This window comes from Aquila chrysaetos, chromosome 12, assembly GCF_900496995.4.
Source record: "Aquila chrysaetos chrysaetos chromosome 12, bAquChr1.4, whole genome shotgun sequence".
NCBI classification, from domain to species: domain Eukaryota; kingdom Metazoa; phylum Chordata; class Aves; order Accipitriformes; family Accipitridae; genus Aquila; species Aquila chrysaetos.
The window spans coordinates 13022327-13045623 of record NC_044015.1 but is presented as its reverse complement, the minus strand read 5'-3'; the positions used below and the strand labels follow the sequence as shown (position 1 = coordinate 13045623).

Genomic DNA, 23297 nt, shown 5'->3' with positions numbered 1-23297 from the left:
TTTCTCCTTTTAATATCGTTTTGCCATGGATTCACATTTTAACAGACCACTAGAAACCTCACTTCACCTAAGTAATAAGAATGAAGTTCCTTATCATCTCTTAACAATGTACAATCCTCTTTAACCTGTAAAACAATTCATGATTTTATTCAACCAAGAATTCAAATAGCATCTTCCCAAAATGTTATGATTTTTGTGTTGTAAATTTCTGAATGCAAAACTGTCGTAAGTTTTTCTGATGGAACTCCAGGTGGAATAAAGCTTTTCCCTTAGAGCAGTCCTTTTTCCCCATACTCAAGCATGATGTTTACCCCTCAGCTAAAATCACCTTCATCTTAACATTTCATTTGCATCAGTAGGTTGACTCTTTGGAAATCTACCATTTGCAGATTTACCTAACATTATGAAAATCTGATGATCTTGTAACAGGTTATGTAGAAGATAATGAATTATCTTCCGTCTACCACAAAAATAATCAGTTACTTCAGTAGCAGGACAATATTTATCTTGTATTTTTTGATGAGATGTTTTAAAGAAGAGGCATGAAAAATTTCTGTCCTCTACACACCAGAAAATCTCCACGTAACTGGTGGGAACTTAACATTCTTAAGAAATTTCCTTCTTTATCAAACTTGTTTCAAAATTTATTAGGCTGCACATCAGCAGCCTGATCACATATGCTTCATTCCTTTGAGAAACCAGGCTAAAAGCAAAAAAACCCTAACAAACAATAACCACCACAGAAACTATGTTTATAACTAGTTGTAAGAAATAAGATGACACTCCAATTTAATAGACAGATTAAGCATGCTTAAGCAGGATTTCCTTCAACCTGTAATTTAAAAAAAAACAAAGAAAAAGAAAACACAGGTGATACCAAGCCTCAACAGAAGCTCATGACTAATGAAGTTGCAAATAAAGCTCTGATCACAGCAGTCATCCATATTTCTGCAGGAAAAAAAACCCTTCAAAAGAAAAAGCAAGACTTGACTCAAACATCATAATACTGTATGAAGATTCCTGAATAACAAAAAGTAAATGCTTCAATAGGCACATGGGAGCAGTCTTCCTGCTACTGTCGGCTACAGATACTCTTCCTTTTGTCTCAGTCACAGAGACCCTGAGCATCCTCAAATATTCTGATGCAGACAAAAATAGAGGAAAGGGGGGAACTAATTATCAGCAGTGTCACTGCTGACTAAACTAAGAACAGAAGTTCTAGTAGATGTATGTCTGTTATTGGCAAGCTGAATGCTACCCCGCAGAGGTACAAGGTTTATAATTTCTCACAACACCACTGAGGCTTTTTAAAACTACATTTTAAAACTACATAGCACAGAGAATAAGGTTTCTGTAAAGTTATTCCATAACATTAATTTTAGAACTACAGCTGGAAGAGCCAGATTTCCAGATGTGGAAGTCCCAACTGTTCCTCTAGACTCTGACATATTAAAATAAAAATATATCTGCAGTCATGGATACAAGTTAACAAAGCTCGGTTTCAGTCATGATGGAGTTTTCACAAACTGAAAGCTTCAGAAGATTGCATAGGTAGCAGGAAAAGGATAAACCTATATGAAATCTGTGCAAAAGTTAAGCAGTAGTCAAGAAATAAGACTTCTAAAAGGTTGCTTTCCTTTTTTCTTAAACACACCGTTTTGTTTTTCTTAAAGAACTCATTTTCTTACGTTATCAATGGTTAACAGTACAAAAAGGATGGGAAGCAAAACAACAGTGAAATCCCCTCTTGGTTAGTTCTGTAATTCTTAGGCAAGCGAGAACCTGCTTTCTTCTACATCCACTATTTCCTCATGGCAGGATGACTGGAAGGCTCAATCTGTAGATACAAGTCAAATTACTCATTTTTTTCTTTGACAGGGTTATTTTCTTATTGCACATGGTAGTTAAATGCAGTCTCCTGTATTAAAGCAGAAATCTCATCCAAAGCAACTTCTTTCTTTGCCTTCTTCCAACCTCAAATTGGAAAATTAGACTTCCACAGATCCTTGATACCTAGTTAGTTATAAGCTGAAGGATTAATTTGACCGCCTGTAGAAACGCCATAAAGAAAAGGTTCATTTACTAAACACTGAATAAGTTTGCAGGGGAGAAAGAAAAACAGAGTTCCTTGCTAGGGAATAACACCTCCAAACAAACTCTAATTTTTAGACCACAGGTGCTAAACAAGAACTATTGGAAGACTGTTTCATGACAATTTTTTTCTCTGGTGTAAGATATTTAGCATCTCAAATGTTCTTCACATCTATGGCTGAGTTTCAAGTAACAGGCAACTACAGAATAACCGTTTTGTATTTTACCTCTGAAAGCATACTCCCCCTCCCCCCCCCAAAAAAAGAAAGAAGAAAAAAAAAAAAAAGGAGAGACAAAAAGAGACAAAAGACAAACTACTTTCTTCTCATTACTCCCGTTCCTCCTTCTAATAGACTTTAGCAGAGCAATTTTTAAACCAACCATATTTTGAAGCACATTGCAAAATCCGTCTTTTTCTGGACAGCACTCAACCTCTCCTGGAATCAACTGCTTCTGCATAATGCCATCTTGCCTATTGATTCCACCTGTTTGCACAGAATAACATGCATCTATAAAACATGCAGCAGCTGAAAACAGTGCCTCCATTACAACATTCACTTTCCTCTCAGAGGCCCTACTTGAGCAATACTAAGCACAAAAGATCAACACCGTGTTCCAAAATAGTTACTACACTAAAATCAGCTCTTTCTCCAAACATGTAAAAATGGAATACCCAGATGAGGCAATAGTATTTAAGACACCTTTCTCATAGTTGCCTTTTATTAAAAGTATCCCAGCACATCCTTGATTATGCTTTATAACCAATGTTTATGTTTTTTCTTAGTGTTCCAGTGCCTTTATACAAAAAAGAAATTTGCAGTGGTATTAAAATGTCCTAAAATCTGGAATTCTTTTCTATTGTAGTTCAGATCCAAGTAAACATCACATTTCATGCACAAATTATTCTTTACTAACCTTACCAGAATTTTTCCCTCCTTCCACTCTCCTCATGGCAAGTAAACAATCATGTTATCACCTAACATACCCAGGAGAATATCTCATAATCAAGAGCTATCTGTTTATAGGCTAAAAATCCTGATTAGCAAACAGTTTTGACAACTTGCATCTATCTACAAGTTAATCCACAAGGGCTGCCTAGATGTAGCTGTTGCTGAAATAGTTAATATTCCAAGAGAACGATGATTGAATTGGAGCTGGACAGAGAAATCCTTAAGAGTCACTGAGTAAAAGGTGGTGTATACACATCTCAAAAGTTCTATGCATTTTACTGACTTCTGAGTTCTCCAGGTCTTGAACTAAGGTATTTACAGGCTGAATTGTTCTAGTCTTGAAACTACGAGAAACTGTTTGTATACCTATTATGCTAGTTAACCAATATTATCTAAACCAATGCATATGGTGAAATGCTGGCTTCATTAAATCTAATTTTTCCCCAATTAACTTTAATGAGATAAGAGTTCTCTTAGCAACGGAACCGTTAAAGGAAGAATCGTCACACCAGGTAACTATGCTAGTCTTAACAACAGCCTGAAAAACACCAGTGATAGCATTTCGCATTAAAACAGCCAAGTAGGAAGAAGTTCTACATTTACTTAAGGGATCCTTCTAGAAAATAATACTATCATTCATTTATACAAAGCAACAGGGTTAGTTTCTTGTAAACTTGATTCACCTTCTACTTGATACTGTAACTGCATGATTCTACTTGATATATAGTAAGTGCATGCTGGAACAAGGTAACTGAACCTATCATTACAATTTATATTGCACATCTAACTGGCGATATTTAGGCAACAATTCTTAATTACTAATATATTAAACCCAGATGTTTCCATCTTGTAACTGGCCAATACTTCCATGAAGCTCCAGTTGCTTGAGTTTAATCACTGAAGTAATTGAAAGAGAAGATCGATGCAAAGACTGCAACAGCAGCTGCTATTACCACACCTAAAATAACAAAGGAAATGCATTCAGTGAGTGGCAAGGGCAGCACAGTCATCAGCAGCTAGGGTGTGGAGGGCAGGGTCCAGGTGAATGGCAAGCAGGAGGAGAAATAAGAGCCACCCCAAAAAACATCTACCACTGCAAAGCCTAAATCTACAGCTACAATGTCAGATAATTAAATTATAAAAGCTCCACATGATATTTCTAATCAGAGCAGGATTTCTCCAGAAATCCACATGACCGAATACTTCTGTAGTACCTTGGCCATGTCCTGGCCCATAAAATAACGCACTGACTCTGCACTACTGCTTAATTCTAGGAATCAGGCTAGGAAAAATAACAAAAATTTTAAGCTTTAAGAAACAAAAGCTATTAAGTTTTTTCTTGTCTGTGTTGCACTACATCTACTCTGTAAGTCTTTGTAGCACAACAGTCATTTTCCTGTTGATTAACATGTTTCTTACTGATGCAGCTGAGAAGGTGACACAAAAAACCAGAACACCTGAGTGATGATTCAAGGGAAAACATTTTTACATCCAAAGCAAACACATATTTACTGCTACTACTCTTTAATCTTCCAGTTACCATGTTCTACTTCTAAGCATTAATAGAAAACAAAAGTTACTGTTTTGACGACTGAAGTGTATTTTAATATGAAAAGACAGTCAAAATTCACAGCGAAGAGAACTGTACTAAGTGCAGACAGATATCTGAGAGCTGGACTATGGAGTATCATGGAGAAGTTGTATTTGAAAGAAGAGTTCTGTGGCTGGTGTTCCCTGAATTATTGAGGCTGACAATTAGCACCCAAGCCCATATGTATTTGTCAGCTTCGGAAGATTTGTGAGTCACTAGCCGATTTATGGATGCCTACTTGACAAGCCATTCAACTGTGTTGTTTTTTTTTAAAGTACGGAATTATAGAAGTGGTGGCTCTCCAAAAAAGAAATAAAGCTACATGAGCCTTTTGTATTGACTTGTAGGCTGAACAAATGCAAACACTGGTTTTGTTCCAACAGCAGGCTGTGGTTCTTTCTTCCCCAGAAACACGCTGCACCTACAATACTGAAATGGGGACTCATTTTAGAAAAGTACTGTATTAATCTCACCAGTTTATTAATAATGCTGTGGAAGCTAACAGTACTGAAAGGGGCCATTATAATTTCTGGATTGCCATAGCAAAAATGAGGGAAGTAACGTACCCATATTTTGTTGAAGTTTCAACAGCAGTGTTGCTTTTGTCAGTTGTTGCTGTTGTGTGTCATCCATGTTGTCAGTAACTGGACAAATATCAACTGCATGGAAATCAAGTGAAGAAGTAAATACCAGGTGAAAAGCTAACAGTTGTGTTTTATAGTTGAATTAATGCAAAAGGCCAAGAACTTCCTATGAACTTTATAAAGTACATTTATGGTAGAAAAAACAGTTTATTGCAGTAGAAATGGTACAGTAGCAACAGCATAGCACTGAACTATTCCATATGGCTGGAAGAGAAAAAATAAAGAGAAAAAATAAAGAGAAAAAATAAAGAGAAAAAATAAAGAGAAAAAATAAAGAGAAAAAATACATTTGGGAAGGAGCTCCTCTTCCAAAACTCATTTTCCACACCCTGCATCCAGAGTAACATATCCAACCCCCTTTACATAACCTGAGGAGAATTTCACTACTCTGAGCAGGAACCATCAAAATGAACCATTAACCACCTTCCAAGATCAAAGTTTTTCCTTCAAAGCCATCTGTCCAGAGTTCAGGCTACATGGAGCGAGCCCAGCATCACCTCCCTACCCAACAGCCATAGATGCTTTTTTTCAAAGCACAGAAATTCCTTTCTGAAGATCCGCTAAAAATACACTTTCAGAGCAGGCATAAAGGACACATTCCCCTTTGGAACAATTACTAAATCCTTAGACTGCTCAGCCAGGATGTGAGAGAGCTTGATTCTATTTCCAGACTGATGGGATTCAAATCTGTATCTATTTCCTTTCCAAAGATTTCCCTAATCACTTGGCTATATTCAGCTTGTTAGAGAGGGGGAGGAGAGAAAGAAGGGGATTAATCTTAAGTCCTCTAGCTGAACTTGTTCGTGTATCCCTCATAGAGCAAGCATGCTTTGGCCTACCTAGTTCAGTGATAAGGCTACTTGATGGTGGTAGGCCAAAGGTCTTCAATTTGCATTCCTGTTCCCAGGATAGTTTGCTAAGGCATCACTTGTCAAAAGTTCTGACTGCAATTCAGTAGCTACTACTGCAGACATCTTCTGGACAAGTAAACAGTAAGAGAAAGTGTTCGTGCTATAGCAGTGAGATCTGGATGTCTTTGGAAAGAACAGAATGGGCATGCTGAGATAAGAAAAAAAGCCTAACAGATTGTTCTTGTCCAGAAGATGAAGAAGAAAAACCCACAGCAGTACCAGATTTCAAGTTTTAGCAACCCATCTAAACTGATCTAAATGAAAACAGATCTCCCATTCCCAGAGTGGGGTTGTCAATCACCTATAAATTACATAGTTGAGTAATAAGGCACATCCCTTGTATGACTCATACAAAAATGATTCATGGAAAAGTACTTTCTCTATCATATCATTAGCTATGGGGGAAATGTATAATCTAGCTATGCGATCAGAAAGGTTGCTTCTGTCATCTAAGGTGAGTCATGTGCATGATTGTCTTCAAATTCTTTTTAAGTCAAACTTGCACAAGATCTGTTGTTACAAAAAAGCACTCAAGCTAGACATTTAGGATCTGTCTTTAGCCATTTTTACCCTGAATCCACTGACTTTGTATAGGATGTACTACAGAAGAGCAATTAATAACTGTCTGATACAAAACTTAACAGGCTAGAAAGATACATAGATATACACACAAATATATATGCACACATTAAGCATAAACATGGCTTTGAGATCTCCCTGCAAGCTGCACATACATCTAAAATAAAAATAAGGACACAACATTTCAATGCAAGGGGTGCTTTTTTGAAAATAAATTATCAAATATCTCTGAAGCCCACTGGTCCACAATGAGGCCATAGTTTCATCATTATTTTTTCTGTGCAAAGGAAAACACACCCTCATCTGCCTAAAATATGAGCAGATATCTTCAACTACAGTAAATGAATTATTAATTGTTGCAAGATAGCTTTTTAAGTAAGTACCTTAACTAGCACAGTAAGAGCACCACATTGTCTCCAAACTACAACAGTTTTCAATTCCCTAAAACAACATATAACTTTTAGAGAAGCTGACCACATTTCTTGGGTCACCTCTGAAGTCTAGATCCAGCAGGTTTCTTTCTGCTTTAGTTTTGATGAGCAAATAGGATAGTTTGTGCCCTCTAACTTTATGTTTCTTTGCACCTTCGTAAGAACTGTTGCACATTTCTGAAGGTAACTTTTGAAGCTGCACATCAAGGCAGCAATGCTCGCTTGCTCAGGAGAAAAAAAGAAAGAAAGAAGAAAAAAGAAAAAAGAAAGAAACACCCTTGAGCTCTTTAGTTACCAAAGGCATTTTTGTCATTAAGTTATGGAAGACTTGCATGTGATGCAGCTGTAGTATAAATCACACAAAGAATTTTTAAAAGCAGATGGTTTCTCGTACCAATTACATGAACCCTTAATTCTTCATTAATTCTTCAATTTGTTAACAAAAATAGGGGAGCGATTACCACTACTGAAGTCTTATTTATGTTTATCCACTCAGGGTATTTAACACACCACCACCACCACCCCCTGTACCAAGAAGGGGCATGGATTTAGTAACGCCAATCATAAAGGCAGAGCTATCAATGGCTTGTATTAAAGCACTAAATACCTTGAAACTACAATGTTAGAGCTATTTATATTTTTCAATTATAAATAGGTCAGTTTTTACTTCCTATTCTCCATGTAACAATTTTAAAGCATGACCCAGTAGTGACCTCACTGGAGAGTTGTACAAGGAATCAAGAGAACAAAAGCGTAGGAGACAGCAGCAGAGGCCATACTAAGCACACAAAACTGACCTTCTCAAAATATCTTTATTTCATATGTTTTGACTAAAAGCTGCTTAAAAAAACTAAATCTTTTGGCTGTACTGATTAGATCTTCTTCTCAAGTGCATGTTTTAAAAAGCAACAAAAAAAGAAATTATTTCAAAAGCCTGCTCAAGTTCTTGAATTTTAAACAATTCTTTTTATCAGCAAAACTTTCCCCAGAACTTCACTATGGATAGCATTTCCACTTAATTCAAAGTTGGTGCCTAAGACCACAGGAATCGTGATACAAACAGAAAGGCTAATGTCAAAATTCACTACAAACCAATTTTTACACCAATATTGACTATTATTAATAAAGATAATGCTAAGCTTTGAGAAACAACAAATGCTACCCAGATTGGAACGATGCATTGAAAAAGCCTTTACACAAGGGAAACCCCAAACTCTCATTGTGTCCAAAAACACGTTTACAGCAATACTTAGACACTTCATACTAAAGTACCAATAAAAATCAAATTGCAAAATTAATGCTTTTCTTTACAATGCAGAACACTTTTCTTACACAGTTAACAAGTCTAATTTCTAAAACAGCCTTCCTGGCATCAATAAAAGCCTATACATAAATCACAAGTTACTAACAGAGTAACAATGATTACCAGAATCTAACACTGTTGTGCTGAGAGCATTATCATCATCATTGCTATTAACAGAACCCATTCTACGGACAAATTTCATGGTGTTCACTGGGACAAGGCCAGTCTCAGTTTTTACCAAAATCCTCTTTGTATGTTTTCTTTCCTTTCCTCTGCTATGCACTTACTTAAATTTACTTTTTTTTTAAAAAAAGGAAAAATAAATTCCACACTCCTGACTCTATAACCAGCAAGCTACAAGAACATACAAACTCATTTTGTGAGCTACCTGGACATCATTTTATGCCTATTAATGGCATCAAATCTTTGTGATGTATCGCTGTTAGTCTAAATCATGCTTTCTTCCTACCTCCAGATCATACATCCTTACACAAGCAATGAAGCTAAACTGAATCATCTTCTCTTTCCCTCCCACACCTTTCTCCACTGCTACAGAAATATTAATTTGCCTCCCTAAGTTATACTAATTCCTTAAAGCTCAGTAATAATTAGCTTTAAGATTATAAAAGTTAATCTTATAATGCAAGAGAGATTTTTATTGGCTTTCCTGGTTTTGTTCAGGTTCTTGAGCTGTGTACATCTTTTACTTCTCGAGATAATGAGTCAGATTCACTGCTAACAGCTTTAGTTAAAGCCTGGGAAAATTGATCAATTTAGAAAGACATAAGAATTTATGGTTAGCTCTCAAATTAAGAAACTCAAAAAACCCTCCAGGTAAACAACTAGGTCAAGTAGAATATCAGTAATCACAGTTCACCCTACACAGCAAGCTCATGCCTACATTTTCCATTTTTTGTCCCTAAATACCAACATCAAAAAGTGTCCAAAGTTCTTATCTGAGAATTAGCGTGGGTTTTTTTTTAATTTTTTATTATAAACCTGTAACCTGCAGCTCATTCACATTGTGAAATGTGTTCATCTGATTCATGTCAATATAAACAATGCTAGGGCCGCATAATAAAATGTGACCCTCACTTTAACCATTTTGTCAGTCCTCGTATAACCACAGGCCAGGAGGAAACAGATGATATGTATATAGTTCTTTTTTGCCAGCCCAAAACTGGTTTTGTTGTTAACTGCACAGTGTTAAACAAAAGATCCTAGGGAAGAACTGAAGCATTTATCATAGTATTAAGCGAGGTTACAAATGGGGTGATCTTTAGTATGTATGAATAGAGGGTGTATTGAAGTGGCAGTGTGTAAGCAATATGTTATATGCATTTGTTGGGGGGAGGTGTCTGTTGCAAACTTGCTTGGGTTTCGATGGCCACAGCTGGTGTTGTGCAGGGTGTCGCCTGTTGCACAGGATGTCTGCTGTCATGCCTGAGCAGCGAGGAGCAGTGAAGAGATACATTGTATGGAAGACCCCTCAGCCAATGAGGAGAGTCTTGAAAGGACACAATGTAACTAATGTTAGACTAGAAAAGAAGGTGGGTTGTTTTTCACAGCATGCATCTTGGTAGAGCAGACTCCGGATGCATCCAGTGCTGTTTGCTTGCCTTTATTCATTTAATAAATTGTAAACTTTGATTGGAATCCTGTTTGAGACTAAATTCATTTATCACAACATTTATGGGGAAAAAAAGGGAAGAAAAGAAATCTCTTCTGTAAGATCACAGGAAGTATTATTAGGAAGCATTTCAACTACAGGTTTGACCCCTACATTGAAATCAAAGTTGTATGGGAAGAAAAAAACACACCAACAGGAAATTATATAAACCAGAAATATTCAGAAAAAAGTAACTAGGTTATAACAAAATATTTGTATTAAAACAAATATAACAGTCTCATAATCAGATCATAAACTTATAAGACATGCAGTAGAAAAGGAAAAGCTCTCTCTATTTTCTTCCCATTTTGGATGAATCATAAAACTTCAGTTATGGACACTGCATTTGATACATAAATTAAAACACTCAGAACAAAGAAAGGTACTTTGTATTTTTGAAAGAGTCAGGTCTTAGCATGACATCTTCCTGAAAGACACATTAGACTATATACGTATTTTTTTAATATTTAGTGATAAAACAGTAGATTTGACTAGAGCTCTCAACTTCTTATTCTAGCTTATTCTATGTAGTATCAGAACTACTCAGCTCTTAAACCAGCAAAGTTGAACTACTAAAAAAGTAACTAGAATATAAAGCTTTACAGGTGTTTTTTTTTTTACAGTTTATTTGCTAATATAAGATCACCTTTAATTCATGTGCAGTGTAATGTATGCTAACCTTGTTAAGCCATATATTTATGTATCTACTGTAGTTCATGAGCTGCAACCACGATTGCATAGATAATGCAATGAAAGAGCAAAATACCTGAGAGAGAAAGGTCTGTTACAAGTCAAATACAAAAACTGCAAGAACCCTTACCACTTTTCACAAATATATTTAAGCTGTAATTAGATTGATATAAACCCTTAGAGCTTGATATGAAGTAAGCCAACTTTAAGCATATCCATATCTGGATAAAACTGGCCTATGCCATTAGTCAACATTTTTGTAATCCATGATGCAGTCTATCTTGGTTCTCAGATACTGTATTTACCTGTGTTAATTTCCTCTGCTATATGGATATCTTCAGCTTGCACAGATTGATCCAACATCTCAACAAAACGTTCCTGAATTTCTCCAGTGGCCTCATCACCAAACTTATAATCACTGAGCATCACACTTGATCCAGCAACAGGGACAAACAGTCTTTGAGGTAGGACATGACACTCCCTCTCAAAACCTGAAAGAAAAGGGGGAAAAAATACCATCCAAATAAAAGCCTTGCCAGCTATGGTAAGATTCCTTATTAATCTCTGACCATAAGATAAAGCTATTGTAAAAGAACTGCTCGAGGTTTCCATGTAAAAATCCTGTTTTCAGGCATGGCTTGTTTCATTGTTTATGTTTTATGAAAGTTTTGGCTGCTATTATACTGATTTATATTCTTACGTTAGTCTCTCCAGAAATACCTAAGAGACCTCCAAAACAGACCATAAAACGTTAAACAGAACTTTTTTCATGTTTAGAATGAGTAGAAAAGAACTCTAGGAAAGACTGCACATAAGAGTGTACACAGAACAGCACGATTTCAACACCACAAAGCATTGAAAACATTTGGCTGCTTTATGCCATACAGCCACAAAGTACGGGTGCCACCTAAAGAGGAAAAGGAAAACTGCATGCAATTGAAAACAAGTTTAAATCATGCAGGTTGGATAAAGCTGGCTAACACCAAAAGAAACCACGTTATCCTAAAGTAAATGGTAATTCTGAACATGAATAATCTTTCCTTACACCATCAGCCGGTTTCCATTTCTCTTCTATTTTTTCTAAAATCACTACTGAAGATAGTATCTTTTAAAAGACTTTTCTTTTATATAAGATCTTCAAATCGATATTTCAATTAACCAATAATAGTTGGTTTAAAAAAAAGACAAAAGAACAAGAAGATAACTTGATACCATTGCAGTGACTCAAAGAAGTTTAAAGAATCATGCAGCACGAGCTAGGAGATCTGGTCTCAGCATATAACCCCTTAGTTTTTAATATAATCATGATAGGAAGTTTTATTTTCTTCAGATCAATTTGCATTGTGTTCTGGCCGCTGCATGGTGCTCTTAAATTCAAGCTAATGCAATTCAGCAATTATCACGGTGCTGAAATAAGATCTATTTCTTTAAAAGACACAAAGACTGTAAAATAGTATTTGATGAAGAGAAAGAAGTCCAGGGGCAGAGACAACACAAATTATATATTTGTACAGTTAGTTAGAAAAAAATAATCAGGATACTTCTGCACATAATAATCACCACAAACAATGCCATAATTAATTTAATGGAGATGAACTATTAAACTTCAAAGCTCATGTCCACTAGCATTTGTAACATAGGTGATATAAGAACATGGAAGGCCATGCCCAGCTGGTTCTTTTAATCCTACCAAGTTTTAGCATACTTCAATAGTAATAGGAATACTGTACAGTGATTTAAAAAAAAAACCAAAAACCTAAAAATGTAAAGTGTGCAAGTTACAGTTAGAACTTCAGTGACGGGAGTTTCAACTACAGTATTTTTAAAAATTACAAAATTTCTGATCAGTGAGAAAGAAGCTGAAATTGCATTTGCTGGTCATGAGAACTGAACACAAACTTTGTATGAAAACCGGGATGCCAAAGAATCTATCTGCACTTGACAAAAATTCTCATGATTTAAGAAAAAGTCAAGGCTGCCAAACAGAAATTATGCTATTTGCTTTTTATTCTGCTCTAACCAAACTGGAACTTTAGTACCCTAGCAGAATTTTCTACAAGAACCAAAATTCACTGCAAATGTAAGCTGGTTTTTCTCCGAATTCCTACTTTTTTTGTGAGGTCCTTCATTTATAATGAGATCTTCAAATAGTATTTCACAGCGATCACTCAATGTGTTTATTATGTCTCTTTTCAAAGCCTGCAAGGACAAAGCGAAAACATCAGTAATATAAAAGCCATTTGCAAAGTTTTTGACTAGTAAGAAACAACAAAAGAAGTCCCTTATAGGGTTTAACCCATGTTGAAAGAACAGTTTTTCCAGAAAATAAGAACTCTAAAGAGAATTTTTAGGGGTCCAGTAAAGAGAAGCTAACATCAAAAGAATTAAAATCAAAAAAGAAAATAACAAAACAAAAATTAAAAGCTGAGGAAAATGTTAGTATTGTTAGAATAAGAACTGACAACTTCTAGACATTACTATTAAAAACAAACAAAAATAATCACAAGGCATTGACTCAATAATGGGGAAAAAAAAAAAATCACTGAACAAATAAATCTGTATTTTCCCTCTATACATACAAAAATATAGTCTGTAACCTTTTCTTAATTTTAAGAAAATTTGTCACAGCCTAATCACTTTGACAATTTGTGTAAAGTTTCATCATGGAACAGCCTTAGCAACAGGACACATGCCTGCTAAAAGTGAAAAAGGAACTGAATCAATCACACACACACAGATAGCTTCTAAAAAAATCCATATGTTCAAGGGAATGAACATCTTAACACCAGTTTAGACCATGTCATTTTGGCAAAGAAAAAGCAGTATGACGAATTTCTTGTATTTCATAAAAATGTTTCCGATGAATTAAAAAAACCTTTTCACTACCTGAATAGCTTCTTTAACTTTTGGCTTGTTGTTATGTACATAGGCTCTGCATTTCACAGCACCTTTGAGATTTATGGAACCACTGCAGACCTGGACTGTAGCTGTTGATCTACAACTTGAACCCTGGGACTGAAAAATAAACATGTTTCAGTTTTATCTTGTTACCTAGGCACTTGCAGCATGAGTAACAAAAAACAGAACTAGGAAATTAACAGCATACCTTAAGATGTTTACATATAGCCTGTTTTCCCTCATAATTAATTTTTTTTTTTTTTTTTTTTTTAGTTTTGTTAGTTAAGACTGAAAATCTCTCTCCTTTTCCATTATGGAGAATATATTTACTTTTCCAGACATTCCATTTCTTGCAATTTAAATATTTGTGTCTATGAGACTTCTAAAACTTTTCAAGCAAGTAGATTGTGGCTAATTAGTATTGCAATCTATAAATCTTTTTAAGATTTTTTTTTTTTTAAAAGATGAAGTTTGTATGTTTACTATATAGTAAGCATAACCTGTGGTATCCTGAGTGTCATCTCATCAGTCAGTACTAAATTATAAATGTGGTCATATTTAGAACTGTATCAAACTGTTGCCTAGAAATATTCACCCTAATTAAAAAAACAATTACTGTGCTGCATGAAGCACTCTAAGACAACACCTGGAAACACAGGGATGCATGACTTCCACATGAACTGCATAAACTATCTCTGCCAAAACAAAAAGCTTTCCTTTCTGAGGCAATTAACCATTGGAACAATGTAACAACAAAAGAAGCCGAGATACTCACCAAGTCTTTAAAATGGCATTTTATACATTTCTGGAAGTTTTGCTAAACATGACTTTAGAGAATCCAGGAACTACCTGACAAAACGGTATGGCCTGTGCTGTGCAAGAACAAAACAACGCCTGGACACACTTGGACCTTTAGGACCCAGACTGGTGCACCTAATTCAGGGTTCAAGTCAGCATAACCTTTGGTAGAGAGGAAACTCCTGACACAGACCCAACAGCTCCAGCTTACGATTCAGCTCTCAGGGGCTGTACCTTAATCCAGAACTAGTGACTGAGCTTCTGATGAAAGCATTCAAGTAAATGTCCATAGCTAGCCATGGCAAGCTGAAGGGTTGGGGTGATTCTGAACTTCAGAATGATGCAAAGTCACCTTGAAATCAATGCACGCAGGTATGCACAGGTATCCTACTATCAAATGAATTAGTTTAAAGGACTTTACTTCTATCACCAGTTTTTCAAATTTTCCTTGCAGCTGTACTGTGCAATTCTTAGACAACGTGGTTACCACACCACAAGAATTTCTGAAGACACAAAATATGCAGATCTGTCCACAATCAGTTTCATAGTCAATATCCATGGGGAAAAAAAAAAAAGTCTTAGGATTAAGTAATCTGGATTTCTAGACAATAATTCAGAATGCTATTTCATTTTTTATTCTATTTTATAAGATAACAGCAAGGTTATACTTTACAAACCACTAAATACTTACCAGCTGTGTCAGAACCTTGACATCAGAAAACTGAGTGCTGGACTGAGTACTTCCTCTTAACTTTTTCTGAGGGAAAAAAATTCTTTGTGTCATGAAACAAGAAAAAAAATCTCACTAAATCAAAGTCTCCTCACTATGGTATAAAATGTGTCCTAGTTTACAGCTTTTAAGAAAGAACAATGGCATATAGAAAACAGCCATGAGAATATAAATACAAAACTAAAAGGACATGAATGTATCAGCCAAACAAGGTGCTTCCACTCTTTGTTAAAACGTTTACACATATGTAGGTCTTACAAATCTTATCACCTACATTCACACCTTACTCATGTTGCTTAATGAGGAGACAACATATAGAAAAATTTTTAGTCAGACTTCACATATAATTATTGCGTTCACATTGCCAGAAGAAGAAGAGGCAATCTGCAGCAATGAAGATGGGAACACAAGCAGTCCAGTGTATTAGTTACCAAAAATAGGCCAATTAGATCAACAAATGTTGTACAGAAGACGTCTCAGTCAATGCTTTATCACACTGGAGGTTCTAACTACACATCTAATAGAGTTCAATTCCTTGTTACTTGGTACTCACCTGCCCTTCCAGTAGTTCTGTATCATCATCTTTAATTTGTCCATTGATCAGAAAAACGCTGTCTTCTATCTGTTTTGACCATCGATTTAACCCATTCTTTAAAAAAAGTGAAAACACAAAAATCTCATAATAGGTAAGAGAATTTCACTACAACAGTTGGACAGTATCATGCTGAAAATTATAGACATACATGTTTCAACAGTTACTCAGAGAGAGTTTTAAAGTCTCTGAAAAATCTGTCTATGTTTTTCCAAAGCTAAATCTTAAAACCAACAAGTTCAAAATATATCCATTAAGAAACAAGCATTTCAAAATATTGAAGTGCTACCCCAGGGATCTGATTTTTGTGGAGGGATGCAACTACTGATAGTCAATTCATATTAAAAGCACCCCATACCTCTGTTCTAATTGGATGTAACCTTTCACTAGGTGAAGCAGGAGACTTTAGTTGGAACACTCATGACAGCCACCAAATAATTCTGAGCAAAGGAAACTGCCAACACTAAGCACAGCAGAAGAAAAGTTATCCACATTTTTTATACTATGAATGCTTCATAGTAACTTCAAATTACATTTAAAAGAGGAATAACTGCCAAACATTCTCCGCTGATTAGTCCTACTCCTCTACTCACACTATTCAAATCCTTGTCTCATTTAATTTTCAATAGAAAAAGTAGTGTAGAGACCAACAACAAAACTGGTGCAGCCAGTTAGTTACCTTGGTATTTTTCTCCAAGTCATGGTTCAGTGAAGTAGCAAGAAGTGGAATGTGAATATTAACATTTACTGTACAGTTCAAAGCCAACCAGGATGCAGACAGAGCACTCTGGTATTTCCAATCTGCTGGTTTAGGTGAGCTCTGAGAACAGAAGAAAGCAACAAAGCCTCTATACAAAACACTGTATAACTCAAATAGAGATTTTTTTTCTTGAAACTTTGCTTGTCATGCATTAAAAGCTGTACACACAGGATTACAAGCTTACCTTTGGATCTTGTACATCATAGGTTCGGCAAACTACTCTTTGCTACTTAAAGAAAAAGATCCAGTGAAAAGCAAAAAAAACAAGTAAGAACAATTCACAATTAACTTTGTCCTTTACTTAACTTCTTTGTTGAGCTAATTTATGCTCTGAAGAAAGTTCTCACCTTTCATTAGCGTACAAAAAGTGGAAAAACATTTGACTGTAAACTCCAACTACCATAGTGATGCTGTCCCATCTCTTACAAGTATATTAAGACCAATAGGTATTCACAGGGAGAACCACCAATGCACCAATTTGTAATTTGTCCTTGTCTCTCTCACCTCTCCAAGGAAAAACCTTGCTTTCTCTCCTTGTATTATCTCATTATCAACAGACCCAGCATTCTTCTGCAGCACTAGCACAGATCCCACATGCCCACTACTTCCCCACTTCCATGTAGAATATCATTGGTAATAGCAAGCTCAAGAAGCTATACCGTTTTTTAGATGTTATTTTAAATTTACGCAAATCAAAACTGACTGGGGAAGGCATAATTTGATGCCACCACACAAACAAACCTAACGGTAAGAAATGATGAAAATTTTGCAAGGATAAGAGGGTCAATAGTCTTACTCATGGGTAATCAGAAAACTTCATCATTTCAACTTACTGATCTATGCCTATCTGAACTGAAACTACTTCCTCCTCGCAATTTATCATTTATTCAGAAATAACTATGGAAAAGAGGTTGGAGGTAGCAGTCTCAATCAATAAAGCTTGTTTATAAAGGATACTTTCTTGTAGCAGAACAAATCTGAAGAGTTGCTCTTTCCGAGACCTCCTCCTCAGCAGGTTTCCAGAGTCTTCTTTTAGTCAAGGACTTCTCCACTGAGAAGATTAGCTAATAAGATGAAAAAAGTATGATGGATTTTTTCACAAAAATAACGCATTATAATTTCTGGAAAATAGTCTTGTACTGAAGTTCTAAGTCCAAGAGATATCATAATTATGTATAAACAGGAAATACAGCTTCCATGTCACAAAATGTCATGTTAAAAGAATATTCAACAAAGACTCATAGGCAACCACTCCAAAGCGAAAGTTGCTTGTGAAATCTTAATTCAGCTTCCTTGTAAACCAAATCAAGCAACACACATTCACATATTCAACTTGTATGCTTTTTTCCTCACAAAAATATTACAGCTTTATATCTATCAGTTGAGGATCAGGAAAGACAGCTGTGCAAAATAGCTACTAATTAAAAAAAAAAAACCCAAACAAATTTTAATTCAGCAATCACTGATCACCTGGACACAGCTCACCTTTTTTTGTTGGCTACTAGTTTCAGTAATCACAACTGAGATGTGATTGTGTTGCACTGCCAAAACTGAATCTTGGACCTTAGGCTTTAGAACCTACTCATGTTTAAATCATTCATCATGCTTACTTTATGAAAATGATAAAATGAACCTACATCTACAGAACAGAAACTCAATGTGGCACTAGATGCCCCAATACTGAAAAAAAAAAAAATGCATTTTACATCTGTCAGACAGTAGCACATTCTAAGTAGTTTTTAAATATAACCCCCCACACCTAAGTCAAATACTACTAGTTCTATACAAGATACCCATTTTAAAGGAATCAGAACTATAGATTTTTCACTACTGTAAACATCTCTAATTCATTCAGACAAAAAAAGCTAACATGCTACCATTACTAGCAATTGTACCACAAGGATTTAGTTTAATATTAACCTTGAATATGTTTTCCTTAAGCCTGAATGTCCACTTCCAGTAAATACAGTAAGATTTGCTATTACAGTAACAAACATCACAAGAAACAGAAAGTTAGCAAATACAAGGTGTGCTATAGTCCCATAGGACAGCAATTTCTGATGTTTCAGTCTCAAAACCATACCTCAAACCAGAACATTTGTGCTTTTAGAAATAAAACAACAAAACAACCATAAATATTCAAGTCAATGATAGAAAATTACTCAGCTACACACCTAAAGATATTCCTGTCTTTCCACCAGGAAGTCTACTTACCTTGCGCAAAGCATTTTGACAATCTTTTGACAGTTCTGGAGTTGCAATAATAAATACACCTAGAACTAATAAGCCTCCAGGGAGCATTCTAGAAACCTTAAAAAAAAAAAAAAAAAAAAAAAGAACATTAATAGGAATCAGAGATCTAGCAAGCATGTAACTTGATATATCAAAATTTTCTAATGACGCAAGTACGCATCAAGAGAAGAAATGAATTAAGCAAGAGTGTTTTTCACTTATATGTTCCTCTGAAATGTCTAAACACATCTTGAAAACTTTCTTGCTTCAGTCCTATCAAGTCTCTGTTTCATCATGAACGTTGAAAAAAATACAGATATTTTGGTTTAAAATATCTGTGCCTAGCATGGTTAGGAAGGTTCTTTTACTTTGAGAAAAAGTCTTGACAAGTGATGAGATAGTTTTTGTCAATCTTATTTCCTTTCTATTCCTCCCAAGCCCTTCATTAATTCACACCGTGCTACCTGACTGGCATGCGTAGTTATCCATTCTTCATCGATGGATGCCAGTTTTGAAGGACTGATGCTGTCTTCCTTCTGCTCTTCCTTTGGAGGCGTTCGAACAGCCTGAATTATGTAGTCTCTTTGTGGGGAACACTGTCAAAAACATCAATATAAGCAAATATACCATGAGACTGATATCAAGTCTAAGACTATACTGCATAATATAGTAACTGCAAGGGCTGCTTTATACTAGGTATTGTTAAACTCTGTAGTAATCTGTTGCAAAAATAATTCCTTCATGGGTTTTTTTGCCTTTGCCTTAATGCCTTGTTTAGCGATAAGTTTTATTTTTATGATTTTAATCTCTTTTCTACATGTTGTATCTTTCACAAAAGGATTTTAAAAGACTTGAGTAGTTGGTTGACACTGCAAACCCTCTGGAGAAGTCGCTTCTGGTCATATTACCACCCTCCTGCATCATACAAGCTCAATGTGATGTTAACAGGCTTATCCTAGATGATTAAGGCCAAGGGGGTTTTCCCCTGTTAACATGAACAAATAGAACAGACTTCAGATATTACACACTTACCTGCCCTATTAACAGGCCAGTGACATAAGGCTTTAATTTTGTGCTGAGGTCTGAAAGATACTGCCCAATAGCTTCCTCAACAAAGTAAGTTCTACCCATTACTGCAGGTTTTAGACTAAGTATTGTAGTTTCAACCTACAAAACAAATAACATATAAAGTCAGAGGAAGTATATATACTACACTGGTTACATGAAAATAAGAGTCTCGCACAAAGATGCTGAATGGATTAATACTTTATCTGTCAACAAAGGTTAGTTAAGTAGCTTTACGATCTGCAGGTTTGATTTTTTAAATGAAAAACATAGTTCTCTATACTAGAGTAAGTATGTGACCCTTATTTGAAAGAAAGCTATTTTAAATACCTGCCACTGAAATGACATGGCAAGTAATGCAAGCGAATGCTAGGAAAAACATGTCTTCAAGCAACAATTTCTTGCTGCATCATGTTTCATCAGAGGCCAGAACATAAAGTGCGCATTTTTGCATTCACATTTCTCTTTGAGGGACTTGCTAAATTCCACACTTGTACTTAAACATGCCACGCACAATTTTCATTCTGATTCCTAAGGCATTAAAAGTACAGCATCTGGGGACTATCCAAAAGGCCATCCTTGCAGCTCCCATCAGTAGCCATGTGAAGCCAGGGCATGGGGACTGCCACCGACACCCCTCCCTTCCACGCAGACCTATTCTGAAAACTGCTTTACACACCGAGGACTTTCACAAAAACTAAATATGAGAAAGCAAAGGGCATTCTGAGTCTCCGCAAAGGTGTCTGCTGGAGAAAGCTCCACAGGGACGGCAGAGCTGAAGCTCCGGACCAGGGCTTGGAGAAAGGCTGTCACCCACCTCACCTCAGCCCACCCAGCCGGGCCAAAAGCACCTCTGAACCCACACTGGAGCCCGGCCTACAGCTCGGCGGTCGCTCCCGCGCAGCTCCCCCACCGCCTCGGGCCACCCCCAAGCACTCCCCGCACTCGCCTGACGGCCGCGGCCGCCGCCGGGTCCCGAAGCTCGGCCGCCACCACCACTGTCGCCGTCTCAGCCGAGCACGGAGGTGACTCGCGTCACCGGCAGGCGCCGCTCGCACCCCGGCATAGGGTGATGACGCACAACAACCCAGACCCGAGCGCGGGAAAAGGGCGCGCAGAGGGAGAGCTCAGCGCCAACGCCGCCATACTTTGAGTGGCGGAAGCTGTAACGCTTCCTCCTGCATCTCCCGGGTGCGCAGGACGCCTTAGAAGGGCGAGCGGCCTCGTGGCGAGCTTCGAGACGAAGCCTTCGGGACTCCTGTCTTGATTTTAGCGGCCTTCATGTATCAACCCGCAACTCTAGCCTCACTCAACATGGCGGAAAGAATGGCCTTACCGGAAACGGAAGTGCTTAGTGGTGCGCCGCTCCTTGCCTGGAAAACTACACTTCCCATGATTCCGGGGTGGGGGGGGCGGCCTACCTGCACGCGCATGCGGCAATGCGGCGCCTGCACCCTTGCGCCCGTCGCGGCCGCTGGCGGTTAGGCCGGAAAGCGCAGTGGTTGCTTCCAAGATGGCGGCTGTGCTGCAGCAGGTCCTGGAGCGCGCCGAGCTCTCCAAGCTGCCCAAGCCGGTGCAGGGGAAGCTAGAGCGCTTCCTGGCCGATCAGCAGAGCGAGATCGACGGGCTCCGAGCCAGGCATGAGCGCTTCAAGGTGGACAGCGGTGAGTCTGGGGAGGGGGAAGCTGGGAGGACGGGAACGGAGGTGAGGGGGCAGAGGGAACGGGGCAGGCCCTGGGCTGCTGCGTGCGGAGGGTGCCGCGCTGCCCAAGGGCTGCGCAGTATCCGCTCGTCGCGGTGCTCGGGCAGAGGCAGCGGGCTGGCGGCTCGGGTGCGAACGGGTGGGCTGGGGTCGGGCCGGGTGCCCCCTCCTCCGCCGCGGGATGTCTCGGTCCCTTCTGATGAGAGGAGGGAGGGAGGTAGGCTTGGGCCTGACGGGTCGTTGTTGTCTTCGAAACGCTTTCGGGGGGTGATCTGGGGCCTGTGAGGTAGGGGTGTGCGTCCTCTGGCTGGGAAGGGGCCCTAAAGTGGGGGGCATGCCCGCTGGCTGGGAGGGGTCCCTTCAGTTGAGACCTGATAGGGTTTTTTCTCTCACTTTCGCTTGGCAAGAGGAGTCTGATTTTTTTTTTTTTTTCTTTTGCAAAGGACTGTTCAGGGTTAAAACTACATTCGAAATGGGCTTAAAGAACAGCCTTTAATCACATTTTTAACAAGCATTGGTATGCTTCAGACTGCTTTGATCCTAGTTGTGGAAGAGAAATAATGATTTGTTTACCCAACTCTCAGATAGCCTTAGATTTATACTTTTTCTGTTAAATTCCATGTTGAAGACCATAACTTGTCCATATGAAATGTTCCTGATAGAATCAACGTTTTTATATTGATTTGGAGATTACTACATCACAGAAAAATAATACCAGTAGAGAACTGGAGTAGAGATGAGAGAGGAGTGTAGATGAGTGTAAGCGCTGGGCAGGCTTGTGAATATGAGTTAATTTATCGGGTAGGTGACATACTTCTGATGTAAACTTTACTTCCACCTTTCCTTCAACCTTTCTGTCTCTTTTATGATAAAAATCTTGCTAAAGTGAATTAATAAAGTGTAGTGTAAATTAAGGTAGCCCACAGATTTTAGCAGGTTAGTCTCTTTCAGGTCCATTCTTCTCATATGTGGCTGGGGGGGGGCAGCATTATTTGAAATTGTAAGATATGATAGGAAGCATAAGATAAATAAAAATTTCTCAGTGCTTCCTTAGAAGCCCACTGTGCCTGAGAGTGAGAATAGTTCTGCTTTTACTAAGTGTTTTACAGTTAAGCTTTATGACACAGTTACTGCTTCAGATAACCAAAATTCAGATCTAATTATTTTTTTCAGTGCTATGGGATATGCAGCATAGAGCACAAGAGTTCATTTTAAGAAGTGTTCATTAAAAATTTTCTAAATCAAATCCGTGATACCTAGGGTTATGTGGATTTTATTGTATGTGTATAGAAATACGCTACAGGTAAAAGAAGTTTTAAGTTGATTAGACCACACTGCATAATTTGCTGATACAATGTTCTCTAGCTACATTAATAATGTTATAGAACTATTAGAATTAGTTAGGCTGTTAATTTCTGGATCATTGCTGGAAACATACCACTTTCCATGCTAACAAAAGTATTTTAAACAATGTTAACTTAATGTGGAAGTGCATCTTTTTGGCTTCAAAAATACTTTTTTCTCCAAATTCTACTGTAGTCTTATTTATTTTTAGATATTTTCTTTATAAATACTGTTTTTCATTAAAGATGTCCATTAATAAGGATCCTTGATAAAGGTGGGAAAGAAAAAGAGATGTTTATTAAGTGAAATTGAGATAA

At 37.4% G+C, this 23297-nt stretch overlaps 2 protein-coding genes across 5 annotated transcripts in view; one reads left to right on the top strand and one right to left on the bottom strand.

Annotated features, from left to right (window-relative positions):
• Nucleotides 1-502: 502 nt before the first annotated feature.
• Nucleotides 503-21246, bottom strand: ODR4 (odr-4 GPCR localization factor homolog). 3 transcript variants are annotated; one of them, XM_030031806.2, is made up of 14 exons: nt 20884-21246; nt 19902-20036; nt 19334-19465; nt 18852-18947; nt 17595-17701; nt 16822-16858; nt 16557-16697; nt 15839-15934; nt 15247-15312; nt 13746-13874; nt 12968-13058; nt 11165-11350; nt 5199-5291; nt 503-3999 (listed from the first exon to the last, which is right to left on the bottom strand). In XM_030031806.2, the coding sequence occupies exons 2-14, from the start codon at nt 19998-20000 to the stop codon at nt 3932-3934; spliced, it is 1341 nt and encodes a 446-aa protein (XP_029887666.1). In that variant the 5' UTR covers nt 20001-20036; nt 20884-21246; the 3' UTR covers nt 503-3931. The 3 variants fall into 3 exon arrangements, with proteins under 3 accessions (XP_029887666.1, XP_029887668.1, XP_029887667.1); XM_030031808.2 differs by lacking the exon at nt 20884-21246 and adding an exon at nt 20752-20851; XM_030031807.2 differs by lacking the exon at nt 20884-21246 and adding an exon at nt 20614-20745.
• A 137-nt stretch (nt 21247-21383) lies between these two features.
• The window catches only part of TPR (translocated promoter region, nuclear basket protein), a 44013-nt gene continuing 42099 nt past the window's right edge, over nt 21384-23297 (top strand). Inside the window, exon 1 of one of the 2 annotated variants that reach the window (XM_030031796.2) lies at nt 21384-21598. In XM_030031796.2, coding sequence (XP_029887656.1) covers nt 21448-21598 — 151 coding nt within the window. In that variant the 5' untranslated portion in view covers nt 21384-21447. The remainder of the gene's footprint in view (nt 21599-23297) is intronic. The other variant, XM_030031795.2, reaches the window with a different exon arrangement.

What these genes read in the sequence shown, in the direction of transcription:
- ODR4 (XM_030031806.2), bottom strand. Translation starts at nt 20,000, where the DNA reads ATGGGTAGAACTTACTTTGTTGAGGAAGCTATTGGGCAGTATCTTTCA. An exon ending in ACTTGGAGAAAAATACCAAG is followed by an intron (nt 15,935 to 16,556) that starts GTAACTAACTGG and finishes CTTTTTTTAAAG; the next exon opens with AATGGGTTAAATCGATGGTC. An exon ending in AGCAGAGGAAATTAACACAG is followed by an intron (nt 5,292 to 11,164) that starts GTAAATACAGTA and finishes ATTTCCATGCAG; the next exon opens with TTGATATTTGTCCAGTTACT.